At 43.2% G+C, this 18,561-nt stretch overlaps 3 protein-coding genes and 1 non-coding gene across 5 annotated transcripts in view; 2 read left to right on the forward strand and 2 right to left on the reverse strand.

The window, feature by feature from the left end:
- The first annotated feature begins 718 nt into the window (after positions 1-718).
- Positions 719-18,561, forward strand: part of Smyd4-3 (SET and MYND domain containing, class 4, member 3) — a 34,234-nt gene continuing 16,391 nt past the window's right edge. Inside the window, exon 1 of the mRNA XM_015173787.3 lies at positions 719-878. The gene's annotated coding sequence lies outside the window, so the exon portion shown is untranslated. The remainder of the gene's footprint in view (positions 879-18,561) is intronic.
- sprt (PDZ domain-containing protein sprite) lies at positions 870-15,254 on the reverse strand. 2 transcript variants are annotated; one of them, XM_002050105.4, is made up of 5 exons: positions 14,595-15,254; positions 7,690-7,792; positions 2,636-3,054; positions 1,531-2,568; positions 870-1,464 (listed from the first exon to the last, which is right to left on the reverse strand). In XM_002050105.4, exons 2-5 carry the CDS (start codon positions 7,765-7,767, stop codon positions 1,068-1,070), a joined length of 1,932 nt encoding a protein of 643 aa, XP_002050141.2. In that variant the 5' UTR covers positions 7,768-7,792; positions 14,595-15,254; the 3' UTR covers positions 870-1,067. The 2 variants fall into 2 exon arrangements, with proteins under 2 accessions (XP_002050141.2, XP_070065734.1); XM_070209633.1 differs by lacking the exons at positions 7,690-7,792; positions 14,595-15,254 and adding exons at positions 5,232-5,361; positions 5,510-5,651.
- LOC26531904 (persulfide dioxygenase ETHE1, mitochondrial) lies at positions 3,779-5,237 on the reverse strand. The gene is made up of 5 exons (XM_015174893.3): positions 4,943-5,237; positions 4,735-4,879; positions 4,301-4,664; positions 4,120-4,238; positions 3,779-4,061 (listed from the first exon to the last, which is right to left on the reverse strand). The coding sequence occupies exons 1-5, from the start codon at positions 5,144-5,146 to the stop codon at positions 4,006-4,008; spliced, it is 888 nt and encodes a 295-aa protein (XP_015030379.1). The 5' UTR covers positions 5,147-5,237; the 3' UTR covers positions 3,779-4,005.
- TRNAT-UGU (transfer RNA threonine (anticodon UGU)) lies at positions 11,975-12,046 on the forward strand. The gene has a single exon. It is a non-coding gene; the product is annotated as a tRNA-Thr (tRNA).

Consider the following 18,561-nt stretch of genomic DNA (forward strand, 5'->3'; position numbering starts at 1 on the left):
ATAATAAAAACCTATTTAAACGCATAATTTGGATAAGACTTAATTGGATTCGCAGAAATCCAAGCTTATAATATATACTGATATATATAGATATACATATTCTTGATCAAGGCGACGAGTCGAGTCAATTGAGCTCAGGTCGGTTTGTCTGTCTGTCGGACACGTCGATCTCGGACCAGATACTAAACTGTAAAATATATTCGACCAAACCATTCACAAAATGCTATCCATATCTATAATATATCCAAAATATTGATAATAGAGAAGAGACACCAATTTTGTGCTTTTCTCATATAATATAAGCCGATTTCTTGCAGCTGTCCGTCTGTCTATTGTAGGCACGATCGATACAAAACTTAGAATCTTCGAAAAAACACTTTGTTTTTTTTTTAAGATATCTTATTAATTGTTCGTTTAACTACGCTGCTTATATATGAGTTAAATCTTTTGGAGAACACACGACTATATTAACTATAGGAAAATCGGTTTTTGCATGGTTAAATATTCAATTTTACAAACATTTTTTTAACATATCTGTAAGGTAAATGTCTGCAAGGGTATTTAATCAACGGCGTGCAGAAAATATCCGTACTTTCGGGTTCATTTTCAAAAATGACCTAATTTTCTATGTAAGACAGATTTACGAACACGTCACATAATCTTTTGCAAAGTCACCTTTGAAATTATGAATATTTGATAATAATATGTTATCAAAATAGTTTTCTTTTATTTTGAAAAGTAAATAATTCGTAAATAAATAAATATCTATCGGGTTGAAAATTGTGCTAATCGAGTTCGCAAACAATCTTCCGATTCATCCAAGTTGGCGATAATAAAGCAAACGCGAAATGGAAGCCAGGCCTTAATAATGATATCTGGTAGGTACATAGTTATATTTATTTTAATAGCTGCAGGTAAATGTGGAATTCTACGTATTCGACAAATTTCGTAATTTTAATTAGGGTTTAGTTTTGCACATGTCCGCCTGCTGGGAAGTCCGCTGCGAAGCAGCTCTTTCTCCAGTTTGTAACCTAAATCCAGATGGGATTCCAATTAAGGTCCGAGCCTCAGATGAGTTTGTGCCGGCCCAGCGAGGCTGTGTGCATGGGACTGCAGTTCTCGATGAGCTCCGCACTCGGTGCCGATCCGTGGCCCTGGCCCTCGTCGCTGGGCGAGGAGCCGCCGCTGGCGCTGCTGTTGTGGTGAACCCGTTTCATGGGCCGCTTGCGGTCGTGCTCGGCACAGGGATTCAGCTCCACCGTCTGCAGGCTCTGGGCGCGCTGCAGTGACAGGCGCAACGGCTTCTTTGGGGGCGTGGGTCGTACGGTGCAGGAACCCGTTGTCGGCTTCGACTCGTTCTCGCTGTCAAAGTCGAGGGACTTCACGCTGCGCATGTCGCTGGGCAGACGCGAGCGCATGGTCTGGGCCTCGCTTTGGCGCGGGGTGTCGCGTCGTCGTTCCAGGCTGGGTTCGGAAAGAATGTTTGCTTCGTTAGTTAGTGTGGAAGCATAGTATACTAGTTGGTCTTACCCGTTGCACTGATTGAGATGCTCCACGCTGCGTGCATGCGCGCTCATCAGATGCTCCCTGTGCAGCTGCTGCTGCTGCTGCAGTGCATCTCGTGGCCGTTCTCTGTCCCTGTCTCTTTCCCTGTGGCGCTCGTGTCGCTCGCGCTGGCGCTCCTTCTCCCGTTTCTGCTGCTGCATGTAGGCTGAGTCGCTGTTGATGGATATCTTGGAGGCGGACAGCGACTTGGACGGCATGGAATAGAGATGGGGATGGGGCAGGCGTTCGCGCAGATCAATGTGCGTGTTCTCCTTGATCAGCGTCTTGGTGACATGCGCCGGCGGCAGCTCGTCGCCCACCAGCTCAATGGGCTTGCCCCCAACAAGCGTGGTGATGTAGTTGCCGCGCTGGAAGATCAGCGGCTTGTCCGGCGGAGTGGAGGGCGACGGTGGCGAGGATATGCTTATGCTGGTCACATGTGCGTTGTTGGACTGTGTTGTCGCTGCTGGCAATTGTTGCTTCTGTTGCTGCGGCTGCTGTGATTGGAGCTTTTGCTGCTCCTTAACTGTTTGCAGTTCCCGCACCTGCTCCTCCAGGTAGGAGATGCGATGCTGCAGACGCATGTTGTTCTCCTTCTCCTGGTCAAGCTGCTTTTGGGGTATCGGCACGGACTTCTTGCGCAGCACGACCATCTGGCACTTGCCCGAGTTGCCCACATGCTTCTGCAGCTCCTCTTTGGTCTTGCTGGTCACCAGCCGCCCATTGATCTCCAGTATGCGATCACCCTTGTACAGCCCGTCTCCCTCCAGGGCCCACTCCACAAAGAAGCCCGGCTGATCGGGCCTCTGCTGGGCCGCCCAACGTCCCGAGGTGGCGTGCACGGCATGCAGGCTCAGTGTGACGCCCGAGCTGATGATGTTGTAGAGTGTTTGCGCCTCCGGCTTTGATTTCTCCAGGCGCGCCTGCAGGGCACGCGCCTCCTCCACGATCGAGAGCATCTGCAGCTCTTCGCGACCCAGCGCATACTCCAGTTCCGCCTGGCGAATGCGTATGTCGATGTTGCTACGCAAAGTGAAAGACCGCAGTCAGCAATGTGCAGATGGTGGAATAACACTGTGGAGGCACTTACTCTGTGATGTCCAGCTTCTCCAGGGCGCTCTTCAGGTTCTTGATTTTGATGCGCTTGTTCTCCGCCTCGGCCTTGAGGCGGTTCAGCTTATGCTCTGCCGCCGGCTTCTCCGACTCATCCAATGGCGGGCCACTGGGCCGTGGCAGCTTGCCCAGACACAGCTGGATGCGCAGGTTCTGTATGACGGCCTCGCGATCCTGCAAGGCGGACCGCAACTCCTTCGACTCGCTGCGTGTGGAGCGCGAGGAGAGCGTGCCGCCCAGAGAGCCGCCCTTGCGTCGCCTTCCCGTTGTGGAGCAATGCGAGGCGGCACTGTTCAGCTGCAGCTGCGTCTCGTGGCTGCTGTCGCCCGCCGCCGCCGCCGTCGAGTGCAGACTGTACTTGGCCGAGCTGGCGCAGCTCTTGGGATTGAGTATAGTCTGCAAAGGAGATCAGTTATAAATATATGTTTATTAAAAGAACGGCTTTTGTTAATTTAAAAATTAGTTAAAAGGATGTTTATATTAACAATGTTAGCTAAAGTTTAATATGATTAACAAATGGTAAATAAACTATTTGCACATTAAAACTAGAATTTGCCGAGGAATAAGCGAAGGCGCGAGGGTCGTAAACCTGAGCTCCTGGGAGAGCTGAAAAGAGTTTGTTAATGTTCCTTTTTATTTAAGGAACATACATTTGAGGAACATAAAAATGTGTGTAGTTATTATAATTAATATCGATTAAATTAAATGTGAATGCTGAAGGCGACACTCAAAGAGACACACCCAAAAAAAATGTCACTCGAACTCTTTTCGACAGTCGCGCATTCGTAGCTGTTATTATAAATATTTGATAAGGGCCTCTCGTGATAACGATTTAATGCTAGATGGGGGAGTGCGACCTAAAACGTGGTACTCAAAATCAATACTCTATTCCTAACTGTTTCGGGTTAATCAAAAACATTTGAATGTACATTAATTATAAAATAGACTGACGACATTTAAATGGAAAGCACAATTTCTTTTTTATAGACAGCACGCAATTTAAAGTAGAACTTAAATAATTGGACAATAATTGTCATATCTAAGTGGGAAGTAAATAATTCAGGTGAATCATAGAATCTATTTGTTTTGATTGAGCTTTAACTTAAAGTCCATTACGTAATCCATTTTCAAATATTTATTTATGCTTTCATATATATTGTATATATAATATATATTTATGTATACAAATATATTTTTCAGAGGTATTTAAAAGTTATATGTATATATAAAGTATGTGGGGATATTGCAGTCAAGGTATAAGACGTAATCCGAGGTGTGTTTTGAGCCATTTCCCCTTGAAGGGTCGGTATATATAACCATGTGTATATCTAAAGTCCCTTGCAGTTTCTACTCCTTGGGTATGTCGTATACGCCGCACTCCCGATTCGCGGGCAGCGAAGCATCTGCAAGGCACACGAATGAGTTTTCAGTGGAAGCCAATCATCAATTCTTAATGCATACCGATTTTCTTGGGATAGGGCAAATTTAGGTTTTCCATGATCTTGATGAACTCATCGATAGTCTTGGTCAGTCGCGGGTTGTAGCGCTTCTCCTCCCATACGCTGCTCTCGAGCTGACCTCTGCAGCGGCAGAAGCAAAGCATTATCCGGCTGGCAAATGCACATGGCAATTTCTAACTTACTTGTAGTCGTGCGCCGGATAGATGCGATAGTTGTCCGGCAGGCTAAAGATCTTGGCGTGCACATTCTCATAGAGGCTCTTCGAGCTGCCCTCCTGGAAGTCGGTGCGTCCGCAGCCGCGAATCAGCAGCGTGTCGCCCGTGAAGATGCAGCCCTGCTCGTTGATCACGTAGCTCATGCAGCCGTTGGTGTGGCCAGGTGTGGCCAGCGTATCTATCGCGTGGCGTCCGAACTCGATGCGATCGCCCTCCTCGATGTGGCGATCCGCCTTGGCGCCGCTCGCCGCTGCGATCACCGACTGGCAGCCCGTCAGCTGACGCAGCCAGCCGCTGCCCGTTATGTGATCCGCGTGCATGTGCGTGTTAACTGAAGAGTTCGAACGGGTTTTGTGGTCAGCCGCTCACGGTACATGCGCCCCCTCACACCGCTCACTTACTGGCGTATTTCAGCTTGAAGCCGAGATCTTTTACGAGCTGCGCGTCGCGCTTGGCCTGCTCCAGCACGGGATCAATGATGACGGCCTCCCTGGTGCCCACATCCGCCAGCAGATAGCTATACGTGCTGCTCTCCGTGTCGAACAACTGTTGGAAACACTTTGTGTCAGCCACTGCAACGCAATTATTTCACACAATGCCATCACGCACCTGCCGAAAGAAGAAATCCGGCGTGAACGGCTTACGCTCCGGCAGACTCATTGCGGCTGATTGGCTGTGCAGCAATCGTGATGAAACAGGTGCGCAGAAGCTTTTGATGTGCCCGGAAACTGGGGTCGGTACAGGTGCACTTACGCGAATCAGAGAAGGTAGCCGAGCGAAAGCTGAAAACAGACTGACGCCTGCGATTCTCATTTTATTGGAGCTTGGTCGATGAGTGTGCGATATAGCGCGAGGGGGTGGTGTGGGGTGGGGTTTACAGCCGATTAAAATTAACTACCGTTGCGTATATGTGTGTGTGCGCGTGTGTGTGTGCGCGTGTGCGAGGGTCTAAACTGACGCTTAGAGCTTTTGCTGGCTGTTGTTGTGCCGGTCGCGCTGTTATTGCGAAAATCTTCGTGTGTTTACTTCTGTTATGTGTATAGATAAGCACATGTGTATATTGAACAGTATAAATATATTAGCGAAATGTTTGCAAACGTTGCTATGTGGATTTATGGCTGATTCCAGTTAATGAATCGCTAATTAAGCAATGTGTGTATGTACATATAAACATACATGTGAATGTGTTTTGCCTTCAACATTCTATGTTATCTGTTGCATTCACAGCATAGCTGTTGCGATTACAGCAGATTCTACAATGTTAAACACTTTCAGCGCACAACAAATAAGCATTCGTTTACAAACATTTCTATCAAATTGGACGAGTTACAAACAAATTGCACGACAAATAGGAAAGCTGTCGAAACCAACAGCTGTTGGCACGCGTACGCTCTTTCGTCAACTGAAAGCTTTGTCAAGTGGCGTCGAGCTTTTATGCGTCAAAGCTCGCTAACCTGTTGCCAATGACGCAATGAAAGCTTTCGGTTGCGAGTACGTGCCAAGCGACAGCAAAACTGAACGACGAAGCTAACATTGCAAGTTGAAGCGCCCGAAGCGGCCGTTACATCGGCTCTCGAATGCACTCAAAGAACAACCACCGAATGCACCGAATATGACGCACCCTTCAATTGAATGCAAAGCAAATGAAAGCAAATGATTTAACCCTTATCTTGCAATGTTTTTGGGCTGCACGGAAGTTGTTCGAGCATTTTATACTAAATATATGACCGGACCGGACATTGTCCAGTCTGAGCGTGAGAACTTTCTGGTGCGATGATCCTTTTTTTTCTGACTTCGCTAGCTCATAAATACACTTTTCCTCATTACTCAACAGTTGCAACTTTGAACCGCAGCTGAGAAAAAATTGGTGTAATTTTGTGGAAGAAATTAATTGACCGTATTTAAAAGAAGGATATGAGCGTTATAAAGGGTGTGAATTTCTGCTCGGGGTGGTAATTTAGGAAACGTTATATTATATACATAGATAACGCTAATTGGCAGCTTCTATTCGATCAACATTTGAGTTTGTATCTAATACTCTGAAGTTCGAAAGTTCATTGACATATGCACGTAATTGTAAGGTACATATTACAAATAGTTTCTTATGACGAATGGGCCGCCCAGTTAACGGGCCTCATCAGTGCTAAGCATCCAAAAATACGCGTAAATAACTCTTACTTTCCATCATTTCGGTTTGAGTGAAAGTCGTTCAATAGAAGTGTTTTACAGTTGTTATTTATAGTTTTGTGGATGACAGCCCAACCATTTATTTATATTATTTATTTTTTATCAAATTGCAAAGAAACGCATTTTAGTCTCTTATATGGAAAGTCAACAATATGTTGCTGTTTTACGTTAACAGTTGGCGGATATAGCTGTGTTATCTATTTGTAATATAAGTCTGCTTTTATGGCTTTAAAGACGCCTACAGGTGCATTTGTTTTTTCACTTTAGACATCAAAATACGTTTGATACCGTAGGTGTCACATAAATGCCTATAAAACACATTGCAACATTCCACTGAGGCTACACTTAAGATTAAAGTATTATGTGTCTATTTTTAAAATATATATATCATATCGGTAAGAACATAAAATTAGTTTAACCAAAAACTGTTTTGTGGTGTAGTTTTTACTCTTATTACTGCTTGGCACTGCTCTGCACTGCTTTCGACTGCTTAGTTTAATGTTCTGTTACGTGACAACATAACAGCTGCCATGTTAAATATTTTTTTGATTCTTGGTTAAATGTAGCCAAATCAATTAACAGTTTCTGTAAGCATTTAACATTTTTCTTAGACAGAGTTTTATTTATTTGCCGTTTGTTATTTTGAACACTTAGACGAATATTTGAATAATGACTTGCTGAATGAAAAAATTCGCATTTATATTTTGTGGAAATTCGTTGGGAAATTTGTTTTGTTTGTTTTTTTTTTACGTTTCATCTTCTTCAGCACTAAATGAATAGCTGTGAGGCATGCAGCAAGATTTGTCGGAATCGGTTGGCGTCGAGAAAGTGTTGCTTAAAAATGCATTACGATGCATTAACAATTAATAGCTATAAATTGTTGGAGCTGGCTTTGGATTTTGCAGTTTTCATCTTTGGCCAGGCATAATTTTTGATCGCGTTGCATGTTGGCCTCGTACACCTGTATTTTGATTTGTGAATTTCATTTTCGACAACTTTCTAGCGTGAAATTATGTAAAGCAACTGATGCTGATATTTGTATATTGCGCGTGCCTGAAGCTAATTAGCTGCACACTTGCATAATCGAACTAGACAATAGGGCGCTACGTGCACCCAACCATAATTATATGGGCATATGTTTACACAACTTGAACTGGGCGTGAACTTACCATTGACGCCGATTTCTGCTTGGCAAAGGCGCGATGATGCGCGGAAATCGGCTCGCTAACCACACTTCCGGTGTCCATGTTCCGACGGATCTTTGGGCTTTGTCTGCAAAGAGAGAAACAGAGTTTAGGATCGTTTGCCTTGACTATCTTCGTGCCCTCTGAACTTCTCAGCCGCCTGACTTGAAGATTGCCGCAAGTTGACAGCCCCAAAGCCCAAGTGCTGCCACTTCAAAGTCAGTTTAATTTGCGTTCCGCATCGCTGCGCAAAAACAATTGCCAGCCACAGGCAGTTGAGGTTGTCTTCGGTCTTGGGTCTGGGGTCTGGGGTCTGAGGTCTTGGGTCCTCGTATCCCAGTCAGCTATTTTCGGTTCGTCGATCTCAGATTCTTTGGCATGTTACAGTTTTGTAGCGCGTCTCGTTGAGAGTTAGTTTAATTAGCTGTCGGCTATGCTTGCATTTTTTGTCCGTTCTCAATGAACGTGAATGGGTATTAAAGTGCTTATATCATGACGCTTCTTTTACGAGCAACTAGAAAGAATCTCTTTAATGACATGCAAATGCGCTGAAAGCCGAAAGCCAATAGCGATGTGCCGTTACGACGCCAACAACAGCAACAAATGCAACTGCAACTGACGGCAACACGCACTTTCTGCGCTGCAGATACATATCGTACTCATGGATGCGCACAGTGTACACAGCAGCACACTCGAGTCTTTGTCTGGCAGCCGCAAAACAAAGATATGCATTCGATATGCAGATTTGCCTAGCGACACACACTCAAACACACACAAAGACTCAAACACACGCACGCACAAGATACACACACACAAAAAGATACAGATACAGCTATGAACATAGCAAGATGATGCTGCCGCTGGCTGTCTGCATAGATCGCATTACCTAATGCGGCGGCAACTGTTGCCTTTGTGCTTTTCACTTGTTGTTTTGTGTTTTTTCCTCTGCCTCTCAAAGCGCACAAGAAACAAAGAGTCGCATTCACGGTTTGTCATAGATGCTGTGACACACAAATGTATCTCAGAAATGTATCTTACAAATGCTGCCTAAGTTTTCTGTCCTTGTCTATGGCGAATTATGTTCTTGAAAGTGCAGTGAATTGTTAGCTTCTTAAAAATACAATATATAATAATATAAAATATACATGTATTAAAATATATATATTATTAAATAAGCTGTGCCAAATGTAAATTTTGAGGGGTTGTCAACACTGCACTATGTCGTGATAAATTAATAAATATTTTCATAAATTTTAAATTTTGCAGATGAGCTCAACATTTATTAATTTATTTATTTGCAACCAAAATTGACATTTTTTAGAGACCCTGAACCCCTGCATCGAGCCCTTGTGCATGCTTTAGCATAAATTTAATTTTGGTCTGCATGCTAAATACTAAGCCGAGCTACTAATATTAATACCAATCCATAATCGTGCTTGGCATTATCTTGAATTCGCACAGATTTTTGCGGAGACCTTCGGTTTGCTTGGCTTCTGCGACGCTTTGTGGCAATGTTGATGGTGTGCGAACACCTGCGACTCGAGTACTCGCACCTGTGTTTGCTTGTTCTCTGTATATAACATCACTTTGACATTGTGCTATTTTGAGTGAACTTCCTTGGCTTCATGATGAAACAAGGCAGTCATTAGTCTCCCAGACTAATTACCATGCTGGCATCGTTGCCGCAAATTCAGCTTAGAACTTCATCAGCATGTCGGCTATGGTTCTTATCTGTGTGTTGGCTTCGGTTTGCGTGTTGGGCACAGGTAGACAGACAGACAGACAGACAGGTAGACAGAGAGATTCAGGAACTACACGATACGTTCTAGTCGCAATGGAGTCCATTGTTTTGTTCGAGACTCTAATGTGGGCCCATCATTAATCTAATTTAGCATTAATGCTTAATTATGACTCCGGCGATCAGCTCAGAGAGACCTCCAAATTAGAGCGTCGCCGAGCGGGCAGACCGAGTACAGATCATTCATCAAGAATAGATTATCCCACAACCGAAATGAAACAATTTGTGCAAATTGTGGCCCTGCAAGTCTCCAAGGGCTTCCAAATTGTTGCAGTGTCAGTTGCAGCGTGAGAGACAGACAGGCAGACAGGCAGGGCAACAAGAACTTTTGCACTCAACCGTGAAGATCGTTCAACCATGTGCATATAGAAAGAAGTATGGCCATAATATGCTCGCATAATGCCACAATTTGCGTGTCCAGCCTGCAGGGCTCTGTCCGCAATTCAATAAGAACAAGTGCAACAAGACATGGCCATAAGTCAAGACGGCAACGGCGACTGTTTCCCAGGCAAAAAACTGGGGGCGTGTGGGCGCTGACGGGGCGTTGAGACCGCTGAAGCGGGACGAAGACCACGACCAAACCCAAGACCAGAAGAACCACGAGAAATAGCTAGAGTTGTACTTATTTATGCCTCTGCCTGATAATTACCAAACGACGGTCGCCGTCGTCCACCGAACTGCCTACGAGGGTGAATCCACGAGAACTTAATAGAACGAAATTATATCTAATAGATCACAATTTCAACTTACTGAACGGCCCTCGCTTTAATAATTTCATTTAGCTTGGACGCCGTGAAGCGGCAGCCAGTTTCCGGTGTTAGTCAACAGTGAAACAGAAACTTGACAAAAAAAATATATATATACATCTACCCGTGTTTTGGCACTTGGTGCGAGGGGCGGGACAGGTGTTAGTGGAACAGTTCAGCAGTTGAATAGCCTGTAATATCCAAGAACAAGAACTAGTTGCAAATGTACTGTTAAATTTATGTTGAAATACACACAAATTGCATTCGGCCGCGGACGATGTCGACGCGCTGGTCAAGCAACTGGGACATCTGCAAGGTGAAAGAAACTCGTTGCTGAGTTGACCGTAGATTCCGGTCTATCGACGGCTCTTTAACTCAAGCTTGTCGCTGGCTTTGACTTTGCCCGAAAATGACCTCCGAAATGGTCACAAGTCTCAAAATTGGTGTCACAATCGAGTGACAAGTTCTCGTGGGTTAGACAAATGCCCAGAAGAGATGACAATCACCATTTCCAAATGTACCAAAAGTCATACTTTAATAAACAATGGTACCTATTTTATGTACCCTTGATTTGGTATTTCTAAATATTTAGTGCAAATTTTATATATTGAAAAACTTGATTTCCTTTAAAATGGTACTTTTTCGTGCGATTTGGTACACTGCGATCTCTGGTACAAACTATTTTTTCTTTCCAAGTGGCAACCATGCTGATAATGGATATAAATTCTAATTGGAAGAGCGGCCTGTTCAGTGCTTGTTGCGTTTGCCCATGTTGTGGATGATGTCTATATGGGCTGGCGTTTGCTGGAAAAACGAAGCAATTAAACGCCTCAGCGGATCTGCTCTCTTTGCCCATAAATATGGCTTGAAGCGATGGCTGATCGCTATCAGTTGACAATTACATAAATAAATTACTTTTATGGCACGGCACGGCCTGTGCGCAGCAAAGTGAAAAGCTCCAATCGCTAGATCGCCAGCTTCCAAACTTCCAGGCTTCCCACGCACTGCTGAGCTTTGCACTGAACGAAAATTGTAATGAGCTTTTTATGCAAATTAAATGCACGAATTCAAAAGGCAATTCAATTTGAAAAACACACACACAATGCATATAATATTTATAAAGTTGCGTTATTATTGTTGTTGTTGTTGTTGTTGTTGTTGTTGCTTAGCTGAAATGTTTGTGGAGACGTCAGTCCCCCACGTATAAAATGTCCAATTTGAAACGCGTTTTGTGATTGAAGGAGGTGTTACCCACCCGTCGCCGTCGTCGTCTGTCAGTATGTTGCTTGTAGACAAACTGCTTATACAGAAACTTACAAATAAACTCATTTATATATTTGACTTTTTTATTGTAAGCGCACCTACAAATTGTTTCGAGATGAGCTCAGTGCGCCCACAATTTGTGTGTGTGTGTGTGCTGCCGTACAAGCCATGCAAATAATTCTCGACAATTACTTAAATGGAGATGACACCTGTTTTGTTTTCTAATACAGGCAGTCGGTATAAAGAGGTAAAAACATTTAAATCAAAGCTTGTTTATGACGCGCCAGTGAATGCAAATTAAACAGTCTCTGTTAGATAGCGCTGTTAGTCACTGCTTCTTTTTACATTTCCCTGTTAACCGTACAATATCTGTTAACACACGCTGTTAACATTTCCAGCATTCTGTTAAGAAGCATTCTGTTGGCGTAAGTGTTGTTGCTAATCAGACAACATGTTGGCATGCGCCTCTTTAGCTCAGTGGCAGAGCACTGGTCTTGTAAACCAGGGGTCGTGAGTTCAATCCTCACAGGAGGCAACTCGAAAAACTCGTGCAAATCGTTTTTTTTATATTTTTAAATAAAAAAAATACGTTAATGTCTCTAGTTTAATAAATTTTGAATCAAATAAATTACTGAACAACTGGTTTAATAAGAAAAACATGCTTTCTCGAGAATTTCTTTTGTATTTGTATTTATTTTGAACACTATTAACGAGTCATAATTATATAGATTGGGAACAATGCTATTATATGCAATGGTGTGTGTGTTTTAAAAACATAAACATTTGCCTACCCGGGCTTGGAATTTCCGAACAGCTGCCCTCTGATAAATACGGGTACAGGCACTTAAGTTTGAGTACTCGATGAACGATGGTATCTGACGAATGCCTTTGGCACAGTTTTGGTTTCAGCTCGTGCGCTTTTTATACACGTAATTTATATGGGCAAATGAATTGTGTGTGTATCTGAGCGTGTGGGACACACACAAATTAGCACAACTCTAAACACAGTTGACAATTTGTGCTCTGGTATGTGCACAAGTGTTTCACAGCAACAACAATGACAATGGCAACAAAGGCGACATTGATAAAATAATCACCTTAATAGAGGCTGAGCGGAGCACATGGCCAGCAAATGGACCAGCGACAAGACGCTCAGAAATGGCCAAAAAGAAAATGAGTAACTGTGGAACTGAGAAGAGTATTACAGAAATTAGTTAATAGACTTGACACAAATACGTTTTGTTTCTTTTAAGTTTTGTGTTTCTGCATTAGCATTTCTTCAGCATCAGCTTCAACTTTGACTTTGAGTGGCCGCAAGAGATCTGTGTGTAGAGAGAGATAGGGAGAGAGAGATATGTGTATCTGTATCTGTAGCTGCTGCTGTTGTGTATCTGCGAGTTGTTGTGAACACTTGGCAGCTGGTTTAGCCGTGTGCGCGTACTTGACTCTGTTGATAATTAGCCATAATTTCAGCGCACAATTAGTGGCAATGGGTTCAGCTAGAATGTCATTTGGGTCGCGTGAAAGTTGTGCTGGCAAATCACTTATGCAAATCAATTCTCCAGATACTCTAGAAAGTTTATAAACGTAGCTGGTACATACTAGCTATTAGCTATTAGATAGTATGCATTTGTATTTGAATGAATCGATTGGCTGTCATCAATCGAAACGAAAGCGCGAATTGTTGTTGATCTTTCAGCGGCCTGTCCAATGATCGGAAATATCCATTCGCACAATCGAAGCGAAATCTTAAAATAAGATTGTGCTGAGTGTGAATTTAATTGTTGTTGAAAGTGAAACTAAAACTGTTTCCGACCCAGCGAGAAGGTTGAGCTCGTTAACTCTGCTTTCCATTCGAAAGATCAGATACAACGACTCGCAGTTGCATCTCTGTCTAGACAGAGCCAACAACTATTCATATGGAGATTTACGCTATGTAAATCAATGCCCCACTCGAAAAAAAAAAACCGCTGATTGGGCACAAAGAGACAAGAAACAAAGAAGCAAACGAAAAACAAATACGACAAAGTCAACAGAAGAATCTGAAAATATGTTAATCGCCCACGGGTCTAACATCCTGCTCGGTAGGGGCCCAAAGGGTTGTTTGCTTGGCCCTTTATTCGAATTTCCATACCGTTCGGGCCAGTTACCTGGTCTGGCCTGGTCGCCTCAATTGTCATTCAAATGCAAGACGGAGAGCCAGATCCAGACTCTTAGAATTAATGACACCAGCGAGAGAAGCAGACACTCGAATACCTGCCACTGTTGAACAATTGTTCAGCAATTACCTGACGACTGGCTGTGAGTCAACCGCAGAAAATCATATGTAATTATATAGCTGAGTCGGATTCGAGCTACTGCAGCTACTCGCACGGGGGCCAAGGGCAGATTGACTAGAAATATCATTAGAATTCCGTTTGAATTGAATTGTTTTGATTTGATTTTGCGGCAAATGAATGCGCTATTGCCCACGAGTTGTTATGGAATCGATGTAGCCTGGCTTTTAATTACTATACAGAAAGGCATCAGAAATTCAAATCGCGTTTTAATAGTCGTGAGCCTCGTAAATTATTTTTGTATAAGCTCTTAACAGTTTTCTTTCTTGATTGCGAAAGGCAATTCTTTTGTTATGATAAGCCAACTACTTTTAGACCAACTTGGGCAAGTCTTTTGTTTAAAAGACGACGCTCAAAAGCAGAACAAAAACTTGGCCGACAGCTGTTTCGTAATAGTTTTTACCCAAAATGCGAACGTGCACGGCAATTTAAAGTCAAGATCTCGTTGCTTTGCAAATCTTTAGCCGAAGAACATTGCAACATTGCATAATCGTTTTGTGAGCAACTATTGTGTAGATGAGGAGGAGTGGCTCGCATATTGTGCCACATCATTGCATCACAGGGGCGCGCCTTTAGGCAAGCTGCACTGTATGTAATCGTACAGAGAGTGTGCAGCGAAGTTCCCCTCAGAAGCGACAAAGCCATCATCGAATGACTTAACCTTTGCTCGCCCAATGAGTACACTCGCGAATGACTCGAGTAATGGCCAGTTGTAGGTCACAAATCTAAGTTAATTGTTGCACTTACCACAAAGTAATGTTTAGTCGATGCGGCTCAGAATTGCCTTTGTTGTGCTGTTAATGCCAGTTGCGAATGTGTCCGAATGCGCATCAATTTACGAATTTCATTTCAATTGAATTCATTTAGTTTCGTTTCAATTCATTTCGTGCGGCTTGGCTGCGATTATTTACACTTGGGCCATAAATCAATGCGAGCGGCTATTGTTGGCATTAGATGCGATGCCGCGGCCCGAGACCGTCGCTAAAACGAATCACTATTATTTACTATTATTGTTATTATTCGTGAAAAGTTGTTGTCTTGGCTTTCAGTGGAAATGTTGGCCCGCAAATTATTGCCGTTTTTGCTTTGATTCAATTTATTTCTCAACGCGCGCGCACTCGCGCACAATTCAGTTTCCGTTTGTCAAACGTTTGATTTCCTTTTCGCTGCATTTCCGTTTCCCTCCGCGACCCGAACAGGAAATTTACACTCGGACGAGAACGACAAAATAAACAAACGGCACTAAAAACCAAATACGCCGACTGCAGTTCCCGCAGCTCCTTTCGCAGTTGCGCAGGCGCAGAACAACACGCAAGATCTTGGCGAGAGACGAAAAGTGGGAAGCGAACGGCGAGAAGAGAGAGTGAGCGCAACGTTGTGACTGACACGGCGGCTACTTGAGCACTGAACGTGCTCAGCAGCAGCAGCAACAGCAGCAGCAGCGGTAGCGACAGTGACAGCGGCGTCAACAGCAGCAGCGGCAGCAACAGCGACTGCGCCAGTGCGAGGGCAAGTCTTAAAGTTTATTTGTAAGAGCTTGGTTCGACTTCGCTTGGCTTAGATCATTTTATAATAGGATTGATCAATGCAAGGGTATTTAGTCGGCGGCGTGTAGATATATGAACAAAAAAATTACCTTTCGAAACTTTCACTAGGCAACATTATTTTTAAAGCAATTTGACCCCGGGCAGTAAATAGGCGAGAAATCGAAACGGATTTTAATTTTAATGTTAAGTTCTATGTTAATTAACATGACTTTCGACAGATACTTGAGACTGCGCTGCGCAAAGTTTTGTAAACATTTGTTACATTAGCGTTGACTAGAATGAAGTTCTTAAATGATTTATTACATCTCGAATATGGCAAACGGTTCGCATGAGCTAAGTTGTGCTTTCTTCAACTTGTTTTTTTTTTTATGTGCCTTTTATGACCGCTTCTCTGATGAATCGTATTTAAGTTGTTGTTTGTTAGTTTTTCTTTTCATGTTCTGTTATTCTAAAACTAAGCAGACATCTCTTTGCGTTTGTTTCTGGCAGATTCTTAAACTTTATACAAGTACATTAACCTTATTTTATTTAAATTCAAATTAAAATTTTAAGTGATAAACACATGAGTAGTAATTATTTAGTTTTGTCAGTCAGGTTTCATTAACATCTGAATCTGCCCTCGCTGAAAAGCGATTGCAATGCATTCGCTCTGGATTTACTCTCCGCTCTGCGCATTTGGTGGTGGGTTTTGTCAAGAGCGAGTTAAGAGAGCTGCACGGATTGCTGGGCAATGGGACTAGGCACGTCTCGGCTCGATTTTGACTCGAATCATAATATTCGTCGAAATTTGTAGTTAATAATGCAGCGCATTGAACTCCTCCTCCCACCGAGGATAGCGTCTTTGGCAGGAGGCGTCTCCTTATTTTGACAGCTGCAATCGGCTCGAGATTTTTATGATGCACATCTTAAATGTCCATTTCCGTGCTCGGATTCGGTAAACCCATTGACTGACTGGCAAATGTCGGTGGTGTCTCTGTGAAGTGGCTGGCATTTGGATGGGGCGTCCGCGATAGAGATCAGAGCGCGCTCGTGCGCAAAGTCAATTAAAATGATCACAACAACCCAAACACATAAAAAAAGAAAAGGAAATCCACGCCAACCCTTTGTTGTGTAGGGGTTGTCGCTGTCTGGCATCTAGGGGCGGGGGTTGCCGGCGTTGATTACATTTGCCCATTAAAAATCATTAAAATTAGCACACAGCATGCCGCACCCAAAACAGACACGCAACTAAAGGGCATAAATCATGAAAAGGATGCGTTTGTGCATTTACCAAAAAATGAGAAGAGCTCCTCTCGCACGCCGCGCACGCGTTTCAAGTGCTGCCTCCGCCCTCCGCCCTCCCTTGTCTGAGTGGGTTTGGTTTTTTTTTTTAATTCGGTATATGCAACATTTCGATTAGCTAATGTTGCCGCCCATAAATCAAAACTCGGACAATAGTGCGGGCCCATTAAAAATGCGTAGAAAAGAGTGAAGCGTTTGCTTACCCGTTAGATTGTTACAAAATCCAAACTGTTTATTTAATTTCCATGCGAGTTCGTTGCTTGAGTCTTTTGATTCTGACTTTCGAAATGACAACGAAACAGACAAAGACGAAGAGACGTCAGCAGGCAATAGTCAAAAAACGAGAAAGATATATGTATATACATATATTCAGTGTGTGTGTGTGTGTGTGTGTGTGTGTGTGTGCCTGTTAAGCTACCACAAGAAAACGATAATAAAATAGCAGACACTTCCTCGAGGATGCCCTGCCGAGGGCTGAGCGCTGCAGACTTCAGAAATCACTTGTCGCTGTCATTCCACATGCCACTTTTTTATGGTTTTCCCGAGAAAACGAACAGAGAGTAAACTAAACATGAGAATGCCGAAAGTGCCAGGAAAATCTCAAGCGATACCACGAGAGAAAGACAGAGAGAGAGAGAGAGAGAGAGAGAGGGAGAGAGAGTCTATTGCCGCGCACTGAAAGCAAAACCAAGTTGTGGCTGCAGTTTTCGGGCACTTGAAACAGGACAGAGCCCGACTGCCTAATTTATGCCCAGTGGCAACGCGATGCCAGAAATTCCAATTGCCGCCCTTCCAAAGCGATAGGAGAGGGAGAGAGAGGGAGAGAGAGACCTCTGCGACGGCAGCCCCTGTGTGTTTGCTCAATTAAACAAATTTATGCGGCATGCTAATGTCCCCTCCTCATATAAGCATCATATTTATACTTTAGTTATTGAGAGGCTCTCTATATAGCCCCTGGTTGAGGCATTGTCAGGTGCAGTTCCCGGTTCTCAGCGCCCGGCTGCCGAGTGCATGTCCGTGAAGCATAAAACATGTTTAATAAAACATTTCACGATCGCGCTACCATAAATTGTGTCACAAATGCAACTTTGCAATTAAAGTGCAACAAGAAAGTTAAGATAAAATCGGCTTGTCAAAGAAGTCATACTTTTCTGGCGCACACAATTACGCGAACTACTTAGATACTTTATTTGGTGAGTAAATAGTTCACTCGATCACGTGTGGCTTACTATCAAGTGGAGTGTAGGTTTATATCAAACCAATATGTATTTGAAATATAATATTTAAGAAATATATATAATATCATTTGAGCATTATTTACTAGCTGTAATCCAAGACTGTTGACAGATGGAACCACATTTCTGAAATTCTGTTTTCCTTTGAACAGTTTGTTGATTTAAAATATGTGTATTCTTATCCAACTCGAGAATTATATCTTTTATGTGCTGTGAATCGGATTTCAGTAAATAGACACGCTTCAATTCGGAAAAACCGACTGTCTCCTCAATTTATGAAACTAGGCAAAACACCGAGGAGCGCATTTATTTTATTTAATTTGCTTTAGTTTTAATAGAATAAAAGGATTCTTCACTAAAAATTTAAAAAATAATCCTACTTAGCTAGATTGAAACAAGTAGTCGTGGTTCTTTCGTTTTGGAACGTCATATCTCCGCGCGGAGCTATGTCGTTTTGGAACGTCATATCCTCGCGAGGAGTTATGTCGTTTTGGAACGTCATATCCTCGCGAGGAGTTATGTCGTTTTGGAACGTCATATCCTCGCGAGGAGTTATGTCGTTTTGGAACGTCATATCTCCGCGGGGAATTATGTCGTTTTGGAAAGTCATATCCTCGCGGGGAGTTATGTCGTTTTGGAACGTCATTTCTC

The sequence above is a fragment of the Drosophila virilis genome, chromosome 5, assembly GCF_030788295.1.
Source record: "Drosophila virilis strain 15010-1051.87 chromosome 5, Dvir_AGI_RSII-ME, whole genome shotgun sequence".
Lineage (NCBI taxonomy): Eukaryota > Metazoa > Arthropoda > Insecta > Diptera > Drosophilidae > Drosophila > Drosophila virilis.

Excerpts from the sequence above, each read along its gene's own strand:
- sprt (XM_070209633.1), bottom strand. The coding sequence starts at position 5,535 with ATGTTGAAGGCAAAACACATTCACAT. Across the intron at positions 3,055-5,231 it reads ACACACACATATACGCAACG|ACTATACTCAATCCCAAGAG; the intron begins GTAGTTAATTTT and ends TCTCCTTTGCAG. Across the intron at positions 1,465-1,530 it reads CATCTCAATCAGTGCAACGG|CCTGGAACGACGACGCGACA; the intron begins GTAAGACCAACT and ends TTCCGAACCCAG.
- LOC26531904 (XM_015174893.3), bottom strand. The coding sequence starts at position 5,146 with ATGAGAATCGCAGGCGTCAGTCTGTTTTCAGCTTTCGCTCGGCTACCT. Across the intron at positions 4,880-4,942 it reads CGGATTTCTTCTTTCGGCAG|TTGTTCGACACGGAGAGCAG; the intron begins GTGCGTGATGGC and ends TGTTTCCAACAG. Across the intron at positions 4,239-4,300 it reads TATCCGGCGCACGACTACAA|AGGTCAGCTCGAGAGCAGCG; the intron begins GTAAGTTAGAAA and ends CTGCCGCTGCAG.